At 25.2% G+C, this 16,547-nt stretch overlaps 1 protein-coding gene across 4 annotated transcripts in view; it reads right to left on the minus strand.

Moving 5' to 3' along the window:
• The window catches only part of LOC107173168 (uncharacterized), a 186,136-nt gene that overhangs the window by 46,558 nt on the left and 123,031 nt on the right, over positions 1–16,547 (minus strand). For all 4 annotated transcript variants that reach the window (XM_089227488.1, XM_089227487.1, XM_089227485.1 and 1 more), the window contains exon 3: positions 10,144–10,171. In XM_089227488.1, coding sequence (XP_089083614.1) covers positions 10,144–10,171 — 28 coding nt within the window. The remainder of the gene's footprint in view (positions 1–10,143; positions 10,172–16,547) is intronic.

A 16,547-nucleotide genomic window follows, 5' to 3' on the forward strand; every position in this document is an offset into this window, starting at 1 on the left:
GAAAGTAAAATCAATCAATTTCATAACTTACAATACATTTGACTTAAGATTTTGAGTGGAGCAATGTATGTATTGATTTTACAATAATTGTTTTTCGTTTGTTGTCATTATTTGGGGGCACTATTCAAGATATTAATTTATATAAAACGTCATAAACTTGTCTATTAACAAGGTTAGTAAAAAATTTCAAGTGTTTAGCACAATAAAATGATCCTATAATAGAAATGAACGCTAGAATATAAAAAAACAACTTTAAACACAAAACTTTTTGACACTGTTAATAATGTAAATTGCGAGGATTCCAATATTAATTTAATGTTAAGATTTCACTATGAATCAGTAGAAAAGGCATAGGGAATGCTGAGAGGAGTTTCAGCTATTTCCAATATTTCATGAAAATTAAAAAAAAAATGTTTTCAGTTTTCTCCGAATCTACTGCTTAAGACCAAGAGTTAAAAATGTAATTTGTATGAAGGTTACTGAAAAAAACTAAAAGTTTATAAAACCGTAAATACAGCATATCAAATCAATCAGTGATCGGAGTTAAGTTTATCATATACATTAAATTATCAGTCATTTCAAAGAAAAATATTGATAACGCTAGAAATTTCTTGAAAAATTAACGTTAATTTATGCCTTTAATTCACGGTTAAATGGTTTTACATCGAATATTATATACTACTTTATATATTCTATTTGTATACGACAAGTTTAACAATTAAATTTTAGATATTTGTAACGTTTTATATTCCAAAATCCTATTCTAAACTTTAATCGAGTGATTAATATATATTTTAATCATTAATCACTAATCTATAAAACTATATGGATTCAAACTTGAATATTTGTTTCAATTTAAAAATCTCTAAATCTAATTAAAATATGTATGTGAATAAAATGATTTCATACATGCCACATGAGTGCTGTACATTTTAATTAATTAATAATGTGCTCGGAAACTTATTGTGAGTAGGGAGAATAATTTTTTTTTTTAAATTATAATCTTAAAATGTTTCAGCACATAATATAGTGCTATTACAAGTGAGAATAATTTATGAAGTATGATATTTGGAATAAATTACTTTAAAAATGTGGACATAACATTAATTTTAGTTAATTTTGTCATTCTTTATTTACCTTGCACTGAAATCATAACCAAGTCAACAAATGATTGATTTTATACTATTTTTATTTATCTACTTATTAAATATTATTTTTAAATTTAATTTTTTTGATTCATGATTTTTAAATAATAAAATAAAATAATATAATAATACAATTATTATTATACTGTAGAAAAATATGCGCAAACGTCACAACTCATGGATTTTTATTTCTATGAAAAAATTGGATTTAGAGGACGATTAAAATACATAAAATAAAGGGTTTTATATAATGAAACCCTAAAAAATTATCCCACCTCGTCAGTTTCATCATTTTGGCTCTAAACCTCTCTGTTATTTATGTCATCAAATGTAACTTTCTAAAAAAAAAATAATAATAATAATAATAATAATAATAATAAAAAATGGATTTTAAGATAAATTATACATAACCATGACTTTCATGGAAGAAACAAGCCTTTGATAAAGTTTTTAATCTAGGACTACTAAATAAACTATACAAATTAAATCTACCAATATATATTTACTATAGATTTAATTAATTTATACTAAAACATAACTTTGATGTACGAATAGAATCTGATCTCTCTCAAATGAAGGGCTCTGTGCAATAACCAGACAGCTCCGTTTTATCATTTTTTTAAGGAAGCACATATTTAATGTTTAATATATATACATAAGTGAAGAATAATAAAAAGAAAAATTATTTTGTACACTTAATAATGATAAAACTGTGGTACCCATAATTAAGTTGATACATGAATATTTTTTACATTTTTTGCCACAAATAAGAAATTTTTCTAGGAGTTGTTTTGTTTATTGCTCGGAGTTATTAGATCCTTTTTTTTTCTATAATATTAAAAGCTAAAAAAGCTTACTAAGAATTTGTTTTTTTTATTTAACTGAGTTAATAATTACCATGTACTTATACTATAAAACGGCATACTTGAGTTTTAAGAAAAAAAAAAACTAAACATGTACATGCTTTTAAAAATAATCAAAAAAATAATTATAATTTCTGGACAATAAACAAGATAACTCCAAGAATTAATTATTGTTTTTAGTTTGAACTCTGATAAATATGCAAATAAATATATTAAAACAAGCTTAGTAAGTGTATAGAAGTCATAAGTTTTTCCAATAATAATATTCAGCTATATATAGTTAAAATATATTATTTATGAATTTTGTTTATTTTTCAGTAATATTTCTACTTTAACCACTTAGTTTTATGTCAACTGAAAAATTAAATTGTTATTCATTTCAGTTTACATAAAAACTGGCTATCATGCCTTAAAGATAGGTAATAATATTAGTCATAGTAGAATGTAAACACATTTAACTACATAGGTAATAAATAATATGAAATTTATAGTATTAGGACCATCCATATTATCCTTAACTTGCTCACACTCTGAGTTAGTTTCAAAAGCAAGAATACCGTCTAAAATGTAGACATTTAGACTCTAAATTATTGGCACCTAGTGTCTGTTTCTCAATAACAAAATCGGGATCTATATTATCGTCGGCAAATTCTGATTCTGAATCAAACGACTCATCAAGTCCAGCATATATAAGTTTTCTACTTGTAGCGTACATGTTAAACTTACTCTATATATTTTATATAATAAAATGAAATAAATATAAAACAAACAACTAAGATCTGACCAGAGTCTACCTAGTCTACAACCTTATAGACAACATTACTAGTAATTATTCAAACAGGTAAATAATTTAAATTTAACAATATTATTGTTATCAAAACAAAAAAATGATGATAGTATAATATTATACAATAGCACGTGTTAAATACAGTATAGACAACATTCACGGCAAAACCAAGACAGCTCCCGAGTTGTCTGGTTTTTCGACGGAAAACAAAAAACCAGGTAGCTCCAAAACCATTATAATTTCTATACGGATAGTCGGATTTATCTCGTTCTTGCAGAGAAAATCTGATAATAATTTTTTCTATTTGAATTCATGATAATACGATTTTCGTCAAAAATGGAGCTATCTGGTTATTGCACAGAGCCCTTCATATACTCTTAAACTTTATCAAAAATCATTGATCAACTAATTCGGTGAAACAATAACTACTAGCCAGTTACTAAATATTTATCATAGTCATCCTTGAGGAAAATCTTGAAAAATACGTATCAATAAACACAACCAAGCCTATATTATAATATACGTGATTGAAAATATTGTATCCACTGGTAAACTTTAGCTCGTTAATGTAGATTATATGTCCAGTACTAGTACTCTATACGCATAAATCATAAAACTCCTAATGTATTCCAAAGTAGGTTGCCGTACCTCAAACTGCAAACAAAACAAAATATATTACTTATAGAAAAGCCCATTGGCTTCAAAAATGATTTCGGAATATCACATATACTGCCAATTGAATAAAAAAAAACAAATCAAGCAATTGTATACTAAACTCGAATCAAAAATGTTAAGTTATATAGCTCTATACAACAAAATTGGAAAATAAAAAACGAGAAATAGCCGTCAGAGACTATGCCTACTATTACCATACCACAAAATGGTTATATTTTAATCATCATCCGAACCTAGTGATTTTAACTTATTTGTTCATATTTATGTATTGGAATTAAACTAAATTAATTAGATTCTGAGCGGAGCGATGAATGTATTGATTTTACCATGATGTGTGTGTTTTTTTTTGTGTCTGTCATCACGTTTTGGGGCAGTAAAAGTGCTTCGATTTTTGACTTCAGTACCTCGTTCGATCAGAAAGTGAATCTAGTTGATACTTTGGGGGCTCAAAGGTTAAAAATTCTTAATATTTTTCTAAATAATCGGGATAAAAAAACTAAAAATTAAGGGAACAACGGGAAATTTTACGCACAATCTGTTGTCAACAAAATCGATTTTGGTTTTTGATGTAACTTTAAAAAAAAATGACCATTGATACATGAAATTTTCATCGAATTTTTATATAAGTATATTCTATCCACCATGAAATTTTCGAAAATGTTTGACTTAAGTTAAACTATTCATAGGTATTTGCAATTTTCAATCATTATTAATTTTTTTTAAAATAAATATCGATAAAAATGTATATGTTGGGTATAAAAGCTTGAAAATTTAATACAAGGCTCTTAACATATTGTTACAATCAGTGGCGTATATAAGGGGGGGGCCTAGTGGGCTGCAGCCCCTCCCGAAATTACAGTCTTAACTGTTAACTATATTGTAGTCTCTAGGTGCTAGATAATTATTGTTAGTCGCTATATATATTATAGCCCACCCCAAAAATTATTTCTATATACGCTACTGGTTACAATAGCAGTTGAAAAATAAAAGAAATTCGTAGCCACAATATTATAAGCATTCAAAGTTTGAATTTTGACAAAATACGTAAAAATCACAAAAATTCACTAATTATTTTAAGCTAGAAATTCATAAAAAAATTTCATTTTAAATCTAAGATTTGAAAATTTAATATAAGATTCCTTACAAGTTTTCAATCTTTATCACCAAAAATATGTCCACTGTAAATTCAAATTAAATTTTTATGAGCATTTGAAATTTAAATTTTTACAACATTTGATTTTCACTGGATTTCATATTTCTTATTTTGGTGTAACTCTAAAAAAAATGATCGCAGGTACTTGAAATTTTCACTTAATGTTTATATAGGCATTTTATATATTTGATATAATTTTCAAAATATTTAGATTGGTTTTAAGCTGTTTACTGACATTTTTATTTTTCACCTTTTTTGGTTTTTTTTTTTTTTTCTATAAATATCGATAAAAATGTATTTGTTTGGTAGAAAAGCTTGAAAATTTAATACAAGGCTTCTAACACATTGTAACAATAGTACCTAGTTGAAAAATATTAAAAATAAATTGACACTTTTTTTTTTATAAGTATTTAAATTTCAAATTTTTACTAAATACGTAAAAATTACAGCAATGTTCAAATTATTTTATGCTAGAAATTCGTAAAAAAATTTCCTTTTATATCTAAGATTTGAAAATTTAATACAAGGCTCCTAACATATTTTTACAATAGAAATTGAAAAATAAAAGAAATACATAGTCACAATTTTTTTTACAAGCATTCAAAGTTTGAATTTTGACAGCATACGTAAAAGTCACGAAAATTCGCAAATTATTTTAAGCTAGAAATTCATAATTTTTTTTTAAAATCTAAGATTTGAAATTTTTTAATAATTTATAATATATCCTAGACAGATTAATCGTCTCCGCTCAGAATCGTTTTTCGTATACAATGTTAAAATATCATTGGATTCAAATTTAATTATATCCATTACAGTAACCCACTTGTAACCTACTGTACAGCAGAGCGACATCCACATTCTCCGCTTTTTTATTTTCATATTCTATTTATGTAATTTATGGTTATTTATTTGGCATGCTCATTATGTATTAATTCTTGTAAAATGATTTTTTTTTTTTTAACCAGCTTTTTGTTTATTGAATTGATTAAATCGATATAAAAAAATTACATGGAAGTAGGTATTTGCCTGGAACACCGTGAAATATTGAGAACAGCAGGATTTAGTTGAACAAAAAACGCATTGGAAATTTTATTTTATTTTTAATTAATGTGTGTTGAATTTTATTAAGTATAATTTATAAAAAAGTCCTATATGACACATTCATTTTAAATTTACGTCTTGTGAAATTTATTTACTTATTTTAAATTTGTTGATTTTCATTACAATCAAATTTTATTTTCATACGAATCATAAATTTTGATTAATAGTTATAAGCAAATATTCTTAGGTGTATATATAGGTGTATATATCATAGATCATATCCATTCACATCATTCACATAATAGACTTAATATAACTGACTCGGAGGAGTTTACCAACATTTTACAATGATGTGTTTTATTTCCGACACCTGAAAAATACTTTTTGTTGCGTGTAATAATTAGTGCTAAAATTTACTTACATCTATTATTAAAATGAGAAGTTAGAGGTAGACATTGCTTATAAGTAGAAGTAAGGTTAGACAATTAAGTCTCGTTAAGTAGGTAAGTATCCCCGCCTATGCAGAAAGTTGCAAAACTGAATTCAATGTTAACATAATATATTAGTTACATTAATATGGCATTTAAGTATGGTGGATTTCATTTGATTAAATTTTTTTATACTTCAATAATAATGGTATAAATCTTGGCTTAAGAATGTTTTTGAACAAAAAAAAATAGTGGTACATAATACCTATGGGATAGCAAATATATTTCCAAATATTACTTTTTACTAAGACTCACGGGACTATGAAGGACTTGGCAAGATTTAAAATACGCTGACCTTTTATTTATATCCACAGCTGGTATTTGATATTTGATTTGTTTATCTCATGGAAACATATAAAAAAGTTTTGGAAAAAAACACCAGGGAAGTAAATCTCTAGTTTAGTAGATACGGCTTTTGAGTCGTAGATTAGGTAAAGTTGTCTGTAACGGATGGGTAAAATTTGAATTTAATGATAAATTGAGTAAAAATGCTGCACTTGCATTTATTTATAAGGACATTTTATAATATGTTTATATGATTATACGCAATTTATTTGAATATTAGTTGTTGAGTTTATAAGATTATGTATTAACCAAGTTTAAATTAACTTTATTTAATTTGGCTCTATGGTTAAACTTATTTACGTAAAAATAACGCACAATATATAATATACGCATACAGTTAATATACTTATTATTATTAACTTATATATTATCAATATCCTCGTACCTTATGAATATTATTATTGTGTTATAAATAGCTTAAAATAAGTATATCAAGTATTTATTTGTATATTTGTGTTTAGAAAATGATAATATACCTAATATAAAATTACTTCCATTTACTCACCATTCATCAACCATTATTTGAGGTATAAATATATTTATTCATTACAAATACATGTTTTTGCTTAGCTATAGCTATAGTATTTATGCCAGAATGTGAAGTTTGAAAAAATGTGATTTCAATTTTCAAATAAATACGTTTATCAAATTACCTAGCTGTAATTTTCTAGGTAGTACTCAAAATGTAATAACAAACTTATTTTTCAGTTCCTACCTTACATTTTAGCATAAGAAAACACACATTTAAAAAAAAGAACAATCATTAAAAAACTCTGGGATCTTAAAAAGTTTTTTTTTAGAAAAATATATACATTTAATTAATTCAGTTACATCTAAGATAACCTTTTTTCAGGGTTGAATGTGGATAACTATAAGAACAAAAGATACCTTTTGGAGTTTTTGTTGTTATTTTCACCAATTACTCGTAGCAGAAAGATAAAGGTGTTATTGCGATGAAAAGTTTCCAAAAATTAGCGAGTCATATGCTACCAAACAAATAAATGGTTTAAGAGAATGTAGGAAAATCGTTGAAAATCATTTATTACCGACCGCGTACAGTTATTCGAAAATACTAGTTCAGGTATTAAATTATCTGCAAGGGTCAGAGATAAATTAAGATTTTAAAATAGTTCGGTCTTTACCCAACCCATGCTAGAAGCTCAATGTAGTGTTCGTTAATGAAGCTTGTAGATAAAAAAAAAACTTTTGAGTTGCTGCTTTCATTAAAATCAGAACTGTTACACATATTAAACATATAAGTTCAAGTGAATAAAATAGGCAAGTAAATTACAATTCAAGATTCGACTTGTTGAAGTAGGTAAATTGAAGAACAATTTATTCTGATCTTGTGAGTAATTGTAAAATACAACAATTTATAAAATAGTGAATATTATAAGATTATAGAAAAAGTATTTGAACCATTTGAGTAATTTGTAAAAAGTTTGAAATATGATGTATTTTGATAAGAATTTAAAATAAAATAAAATCAGTAATTCAAAAAAATTTTAAAAACGGGAGTGAAACGCTATTGACGAAGAGATAAATATTGTAAAAAACAAACATAAAAGTATTGTATACCTATTATAATGATTTTTTTTTTTAAATAAATGTAATTCAAATTTTAAATCACAGACTAAAGTTAGCAAATTCACTTGATATAATTTATATGACATAATATCATAAAAACGATTATACATTGTATTAATAGTTTATACCTACTTATATTAATCAATGACCAATAAATATAAATATTACTATATATTATGAACAAGGCATAATAAATGACAGTTTAAATGTTATGCCTTTATGGCCTATAGAGTTTATGTAGTTTTAAACAATACTATAAAAATAAATTTGATGGGTAACTATCTAATCATAATAAATCTTGTGTTTATGTCTAGGATATTTTTTCCGTTGTGAATTTCGTTGAATTAAATAGTGGAATAAAAGACCATAGGGCATAGAAGCATATTATTCCGAGTACCTAAATGTAATAAATTGGCATCACATTAGTCAGTGTATATTATTATACCAAAGCTATATAATCAATACGAACCACATAGGATATATTTTATTATTTTAGTATGATAAATGATAATACCCATCATATTGTCACGCCAGTACAATAATCGTAAAAACAACTTAATTTGAATATCGTATTGTATTTTGGACTACAAAATTATGTCCATTAAAACATTGTCAATAGTAGTCATTTAGTATCATAATTCATAATGCATATTTTCTCTGAATGTGTTATTTGAAATAGCTAAATAATAAACTTACATAAAATAATAGGTTCCTAAACTATAATTATTGTTATTAGATATTTCATGTTTCATAGATGTTATTTTATTGCTTATAATATTATGTTCTATTAAATAAAAACTGTGATGAAATATGAAATACCTAATATAATGTATTGTTTTTAAAAATTATATGTAAATAATTGACATGGGTAAGTACTATCCAGATGACAAACAAACAATTAATTATAATATTATTGAGTATAGGACATAAGAAATTCCGTACTAGTACTTACACTAAATAAAAAAATACTTGCATCGTTTGAATTCAAATAATTGATAGTAATATCTCATTACACACACAATGACAAGTATATTTTAACGTTTGTAAATATAATTTAATATTGTTGAGCTTAGCGTCAAATGTGAGGTAGACATCAGAAAGACAAAATTAATTATAGTGAATGTATTCATGATTTTCATCTGCGTGGTTTTCGATTTGAAAGATATAGTGTTCAAATAATTTAATTTTAGAATATATCCTGATTTGTAGAACTGTGTCATGCAGGTATACTATAATATAATATGAGTCTGAACTATATATAATTAAACAAATTGCATTACATTCTAACCCTACGAATAATTAAAAATTAAAGTCTAAACAATTAAAAGTTATTATAAATAAAGATTACCTATTGAATATTGTATATTGTATATTTTTCTTTTTCTTTTACATTTAATAACTTATTAAATATAAACGCTAAACTTTTTTTTTTTTTTTTTTTAAATATGACTTTATTGTGAAATATTACGATCTATATAGGGATGTACAATAAGTAATAATTACGGTGAAAAGAAAGAAAAACTATAAACTAAAGATAACATGTTAGGAAATCTCACATTAGAGACACCTAGTGGCTTTACAATAATATTTACAATTTATTACAATGACATTTAATTTAAGCAATTTATAAAATTTTTAAGTCGCGGCACCAGTTCCGCTTGAGTCGTCTGGTTGGATTTCCGGGAAGTACTGGTGTAGAAACGCTAAACTTAAAAAATAAAATGAAAAACTGTATAGTCATAATATAATAATATGTGATAGTATAATGATTTGTGACAATTCATTTAACACGATAAAAAAAATGAATAATATTTGACTTAAGTGTGAAAGACTTAGTAGTTTTTAAATCAATATATTATATTTATTATGCTTACAATATTGTGTTCACCTATTTAACATAATAGTTTTTAGTAGCAATATTCCTTTAGGTATACTCTACTAGTTTTGAGATTATTTTTATGTTCTAATTTTTGATCTAAACTTTATTCCCATAGGATATTGTAAGTAATATAATATAATTCATATGTTAATAATAAGTAGTAAAATTCATTTAACTCACCGTTATTATTCGATGTGTTTTCCCTTACCTGCAACAAAATATACCATTATTAATATTATGTAACTGAATTTTTTTTTTACATGTATAATTATTTTATGTATTAGCTATATAGGTCTATTAGAAGAGTGTAAGATGCTTCTTTGTATACTTGTTGCAAATTTGTTACGACAACAGCGTATTTTGTTATTACGACGAACACGTAAATAATGTACCTATGATTAAAATTTTAATACATTGTATATGATGATGTTATGAGTTGCGATGGTGTCTTCACTTGTCGTAATTTTTTACTTCTACGAACGCATAAATAAAATATAATATGATTATAATTAGTATTTATATGAAATTGAAAAGACATTTTCATGATACAATACGTCTTTTCAACGAGGAATAATATTTTCGTTACTAAATATAGTAGGAATTAGTATGTACTAATTTATGTACACAATTTTAAATATACATTTTATCTCATTTATATAAAACGAAATATTATAATTCAATTTTATTACCCGTCATATGTTATTATAATTCTATTGATTTTTAATTGTTAGTAAAATATTATAATGTTATGTTATAATTAATGCTCAAAAATTAATTCACAAATTATATTATAATAATATTGTTATTATTGTATTATACTATCAAATAAGTGCATATTATTCATGATACGTGAACTATATACTACAAATTTTATGATATTCATTGTTTTTGAGTTCTGTAAGAAATTTCTCCAAACATTAGCAAATATTTTGATTCAGTGATGATTATATACGACAACGTTGATAAAACATAACTCGTTGAAGTTAAAGGTTGTAAATTTATTATTAAGCTGGCTAAGGTGTTTTCATAAATTTATCACACATGGAAAATATTACAAAAACCATTTAATAAATACATACCTAGTGATAATATATGTTTTGTTTTTACTGTTTTTTCCATTTAAACTCCTGCTTGTATTATAAGGCAGTAATAAAAATCCATTGTAGAGAGAAGTGTGACATATACACTACATAAACAGCAATATCAAACTGATGATACTAAAAAATTCCATCTGCAGGATTATTAATTTAGCTGTATACGAAATATTTTAATCTCGAATTCCAAAGTTATTTTCATCACAATGCGGTTTAATAATGATCACGAATATTTATAATAATAAAAAGTAATAATAGTAATAATTACTAACGGTTGAAATACAACCACCCATTTTTACTGATAAATTAATATAATATGTTTTAATGTTATATATTATAATTTTGTGAAGGTGAAAGAATTGATGCAGTATTTTGATTGTAATATCACATCAAAAACAAATCGTTGATGCTATACTATCACAACAACGTCAACAACAAGTGTCTATTATATTAGATATAGTAGAAAACTATTAACTGAAATTCATAATGAAATTTTGGGCAGGTGTGTGGATGTGCACTATTGTGCAGGGGTTGCAGGATCTATAATGTTTATAGGTAATTATTTAAACGCCGTATAATGCTTTACGAGAACGTTCTTCAATAATGAGATTCATAATGTGATGCGTTCATATTTTTAGTTTGCGGTAATCACATATTACGAGGGTTTAGATAGGTAGGTTCATTATGGAATGTATTTAAGTACCTGTATTATTGATTATCCAACAGGTTACCTCATGTAAAGTTTAATGACTCATGTATCAATATACTATACATAGGTACTAGGTAGGCATATTTTCATTAAACAATAATAAAAATTATTTATTACAATAATATAACATATTTTATTTTATTATATATACCTATGATTAAACCGTTAATCATGATTATGTAGGTGATTTTAGATTTTAGCCCTTGATGATCTTGGGTTCACTCACTAAAAATACACCTGATAAATAAATTTGCCCATAAAAACTTTAAATATGTATTATGTTTCATGTGTTGGTCATATACAAACTTAATGAAATAATTGTTTTCAATGTTAAATTGTTAATTTTATGAGACAATATGATATAAATAGTTTTAGTACAAAATTGCAGTATGTGTACAATAGGTATATGTGAAATGACGAATGGTCATAACTGTTTTATACAAACATTTTTGATTCGCATTTGATAATAATAAAATGATTTCGTAAAAATCTATTACAATTTTAATTACAGATCATATAGGTTAGGACTAGAATGATGGTGCAGTATAGTACGTATATACAGTGGAATTTAAAAAATTTATATTTATGACCATAATGTAATAGAAACACTGTAAATAAATTTATTGATCATGTACAATGTAATATGGCCTTTACAGTTTTTTTATTAATCTTAAGCACGGCGACTATGGCCATTAGCTGTTGTAGGGGTTATGAAATGTGGTAGGGGGAAGGTTTTGGTTTGGTAGGTTGTTTTTACGGTTGTCATGGTAGGTAGCAAACACGTGAATGTGTGGCAAGGTTTTTAACTACTATGAACCAGCGTGGTCACCCATCTGGGAGCTAGTAGCTGTGGCCGTTACTTACTTCCAGTCGCATTCCGTGATTGGTTGCAGCCAACGTGCCACGCCAAGCCACACCTTTACAGTTTGTATATTTTAATTGTGTAATATTTATTAAAGGAGGAGGGATCACAGCGAGCACATAGCACAAACTGTAAAAATATTCAATTTGTGTATAAATAATTCTGTTTTAAATAAAAGTACGTTCATATAAATTCCAAGCTGAAATAGTTCAAATAATTTCATAAAACATATTTTGTACCTATTATATTCCCATTTACAGAAATTCATTGATATCAGTGATAATTTTGTAACATTTTTATTAAAATAAATATAAATACTATGAATATACTTATGAAATTTAAATAATGTGGATCTTAATATTATATAAAAAAAAAGCCTGTACATTAAAATTATTTTTTATTGATATTTTTTTAAGATGTTTATTATTTTACAATCTGTAATTTAGAGTAAGCTTACAGTGAGTTGTAAATGTATGACTATATGACATGATAGTGTGTTTGGGTATAAGAATTACCCATAGGTATGAAGTCGGACGTGATTAAATCGCAGTGATTCTAGTGCCGTAGCTAGAACTAGATTGTCCCGGTGCAAATTTAATCTGTGTGCACTTTACATATAGGCGCACATTGGGTGTGAATATAGGGGGTGCTGAAATAATTGATGTTACACAGATCCACGAGGAGCTTAACCTCCCACAGTTCACACCCCCTAATAATATAATAAACTGCATTGAAATGGTTTTAAATTTTTTCTTTTTAATTACAATATAAATATAATTAATTAAAACTTTGATTGATTATATTAATTCAATACTTGTATAAACAAGTTAATAACTAATAAATGATAATAAAGTTAAAATTGTATAAATGTTAATATAATCTCTACTCTTTATAGAAATATTAGAAATTGAAACGTGGGGCCCCGGTTATATGAATCACCTACACCGTGGGGTTTCTACGGTACTGTGTGCTCCAAAGAAGTAAAAATACATACTTACGACTACCGCCGTACAGAAATGTTTTTATTTTGGAGATTTTACTGACTCATTTCTGGATTAAATGTACTGTATATAGACTACAGAATTTTGTTACTAGAACCAAATCAAAAGTGATATATTATATTAGATTCCTTCAGTTAGCTTAATATTATTGCTGACCCCGATTAAAAAATAGTGTCTTAACTCAAAAACATCCAATACGTGTCATATCAGGCATTTGTTTAGAAAACCACAGTCCACAGTTATTTTTGATATATTTAATAATACTCTGTCATTATTTAGTAAAGGATGAGATTCAGGCGATAAAATTATTTTATAACCATTGGTATATTATGTGGGATTTGAGCTGTATAATAAATTCCAATCTGTTTTTGGACTCTAAATTATTTTAATGGAAAACTTGCCTGCTATTTTACCAACGTGCTGGATGCAATTGATATTTTTCGTATATATTTATCTAGGTTTTACTGTACTGTCGATGCACTAGATATATTATGGATTTCAAATAGCATGACAACGGAGTTACTTTTTTAATATTTCTACCAATCCCAGACAACTTTCATATAAAACGATATACATGAGGTATATATGTAGTATGTACGTATGTAGATTACGCCTGGATAAAAATTAAAAAATCTTTTTAAAAATAAATAATACTTACAAGTCAATATTATTATGTTTATTATACTGTATTATACATACTATAATGTAGCAAAGTGTTCAAATGTATTTCAATTGTGATACATCTATACATAATACGAAATGTATATTTAACACAACTGCACACTAGTCTATTAACATGATATACTTGGTATTATCACATTACAAACAAAATTTTAAATATTGTAATAACAATTTTGGAAAAAAATAGGTACGTTAACATGAAATAATATTACTCGTGACTTGTGAGTATAGTGTAATTTTAGTTAATACCGTTTTATATTATAAAAAATAAATTATAATATCGTATTCTGAATGATAAGAATCTAGTGAAACAAAAGTAAAATGCTTTCACAGGGTATTATATAACTTTTTGAGGCACCTATTGTCATATTATAATAAATTAGACTAATATTATTAGTTCACATTACAAATATATTTATACTAGTCATCTTTATTTGTAATATTGGTACTTTGAAGAACCTACCAACTTAATTAAATAATATTATTTTACATAGTATGAGTTAGCTTTAAATACTTAACAATCCCTAAAAGAAAAAAAGATTCGACGGGAAAAAATGACCAGCTTATAATAGAAATATTAATTGGTTATTGTATTAAAACATTTAAAAAAAAACTATAACACGTTACTCAATTTTTTTTTATGCAAGGGAAATCTATGAATCATAAATAGTGGTTTTATTCATAAGTAACTTTATGAAAAATACCTAGTTGCCAGTTGGTATTTATACATAATTATAATGTTATAACATTATATAGATACTATTGAATTATTAATTTATTTTTATACCTAAGAATAGTTTTTATTTATATACAAAGGAAAATGAATAAATGATATCATATATTATATATATATTTAAAATTGTTTGTGTATTATACTACTTAAATTGATATCAGCTAGAGCAAGTCGATAAATGTTGATTTATTATAACTATAACAATCCTTCATAATTTATTCTCGATTGCTCCTATTACTTCGAAAGTCTAATAATTTAATTAGATTATTTTAATAGCAATGATTGTGTTTTCAAAACTTTATGTGTAGGAGGTTTTAGAATTGAATTTTAAATCTATAACGGGCACATAAATATATCAATTAGGTAACATGATAATGAAAAGTAATGGGTAAGTAATAATTAGTATTTATTGTTTTCAACTATAGTTAAAATACCATTCAGTTTGATATACTGGAACTGTTATTGGTAATTGGATTAAGTTTTTGTACGTCCGTTGTAAATTATAACTATACAAGTTCAAACGTCAAAAACACACAGAAAAATAATAACATAATAGGTAAAACGGACAGGTATATTTTAATAATTAAATAATTACATTTTTAATTTCGAAATGTACGATATAATTTTAAAACCTTTAAATATCAAAAACATCTAGTTATTGTTGTTATTGTTTTTGAGGTTTGGAACTAAAATATGAACTCTGCAGAGTCGTTTACTATGTTCATAATAATGCTTGCATATATTTTGTTCTCACATTTATTAATATAATAGTCCAATATTTTATACCAATGTGACTTATATTCACAGAGTAAACTTTAATGGCACTTTGAGTTACACAGTCTGTCTGCTATGTGGAATGTATAGTTGTTTGTTTTACATTTCATTTTGTAATACCGTTTTTCAAAACTTAGAATACTAGTCATGCTGTTTGTTTTTACATCAACTTTCCATGGATATATTTTATTTTTAAGTTGACTTATATAATAGGTTGTAAATCGAGAAGTTTTTTATTATATACATAAATGTATTTCTTTTCTATTTTTGCAATGAAATATGTGATTTTTATTCGAAATACTGCTCTAAATATGTTTTCTATTTATTTTCTAATGTTTTTAAGCAAGTAGGTTAATAACGTGACGAGTATCTCATATACTAAATACAAAAATAAAGATATATAATAATATTATATTATACACAAAATATTGTAATATATAGGTAGGAACAATAGAATTTTTTTACATGTATATAGCTAAGTAGATGCCTATATAAATAGGTATATTTTATTTCAGATATAGAATATTAAATTATTGATTTTTTGTAAATTATTATTTTAAAATGTTCAGTATAAAAAAAAATATCATCAATTAACAATAAATATAAATTTTATTTATTTATTAAGGTATTTAAAAAATAAAACGGTGATCGGTGATGGTTAAATTATTAATTATAATTACTTTATGAGTACTTAGTATAGATCAGTGGACAGCGGTATTAAGTTTTTTTT

The sequence above is a fragment of the Diuraphis noxia genome, unplaced genomic scaffold (assembly GCF_037042655.1).
Source record: "Diuraphis noxia isolate RWA-SAM2 unplaced genomic scaffold, SU_Dnox_SAM2 contig0004, whole genome shotgun sequence".
Taxonomy (NCBI): domain Eukaryota; kingdom Metazoa; phylum Arthropoda; class Insecta; order Hemiptera; family Aphididae; genus Diuraphis; species Diuraphis noxia.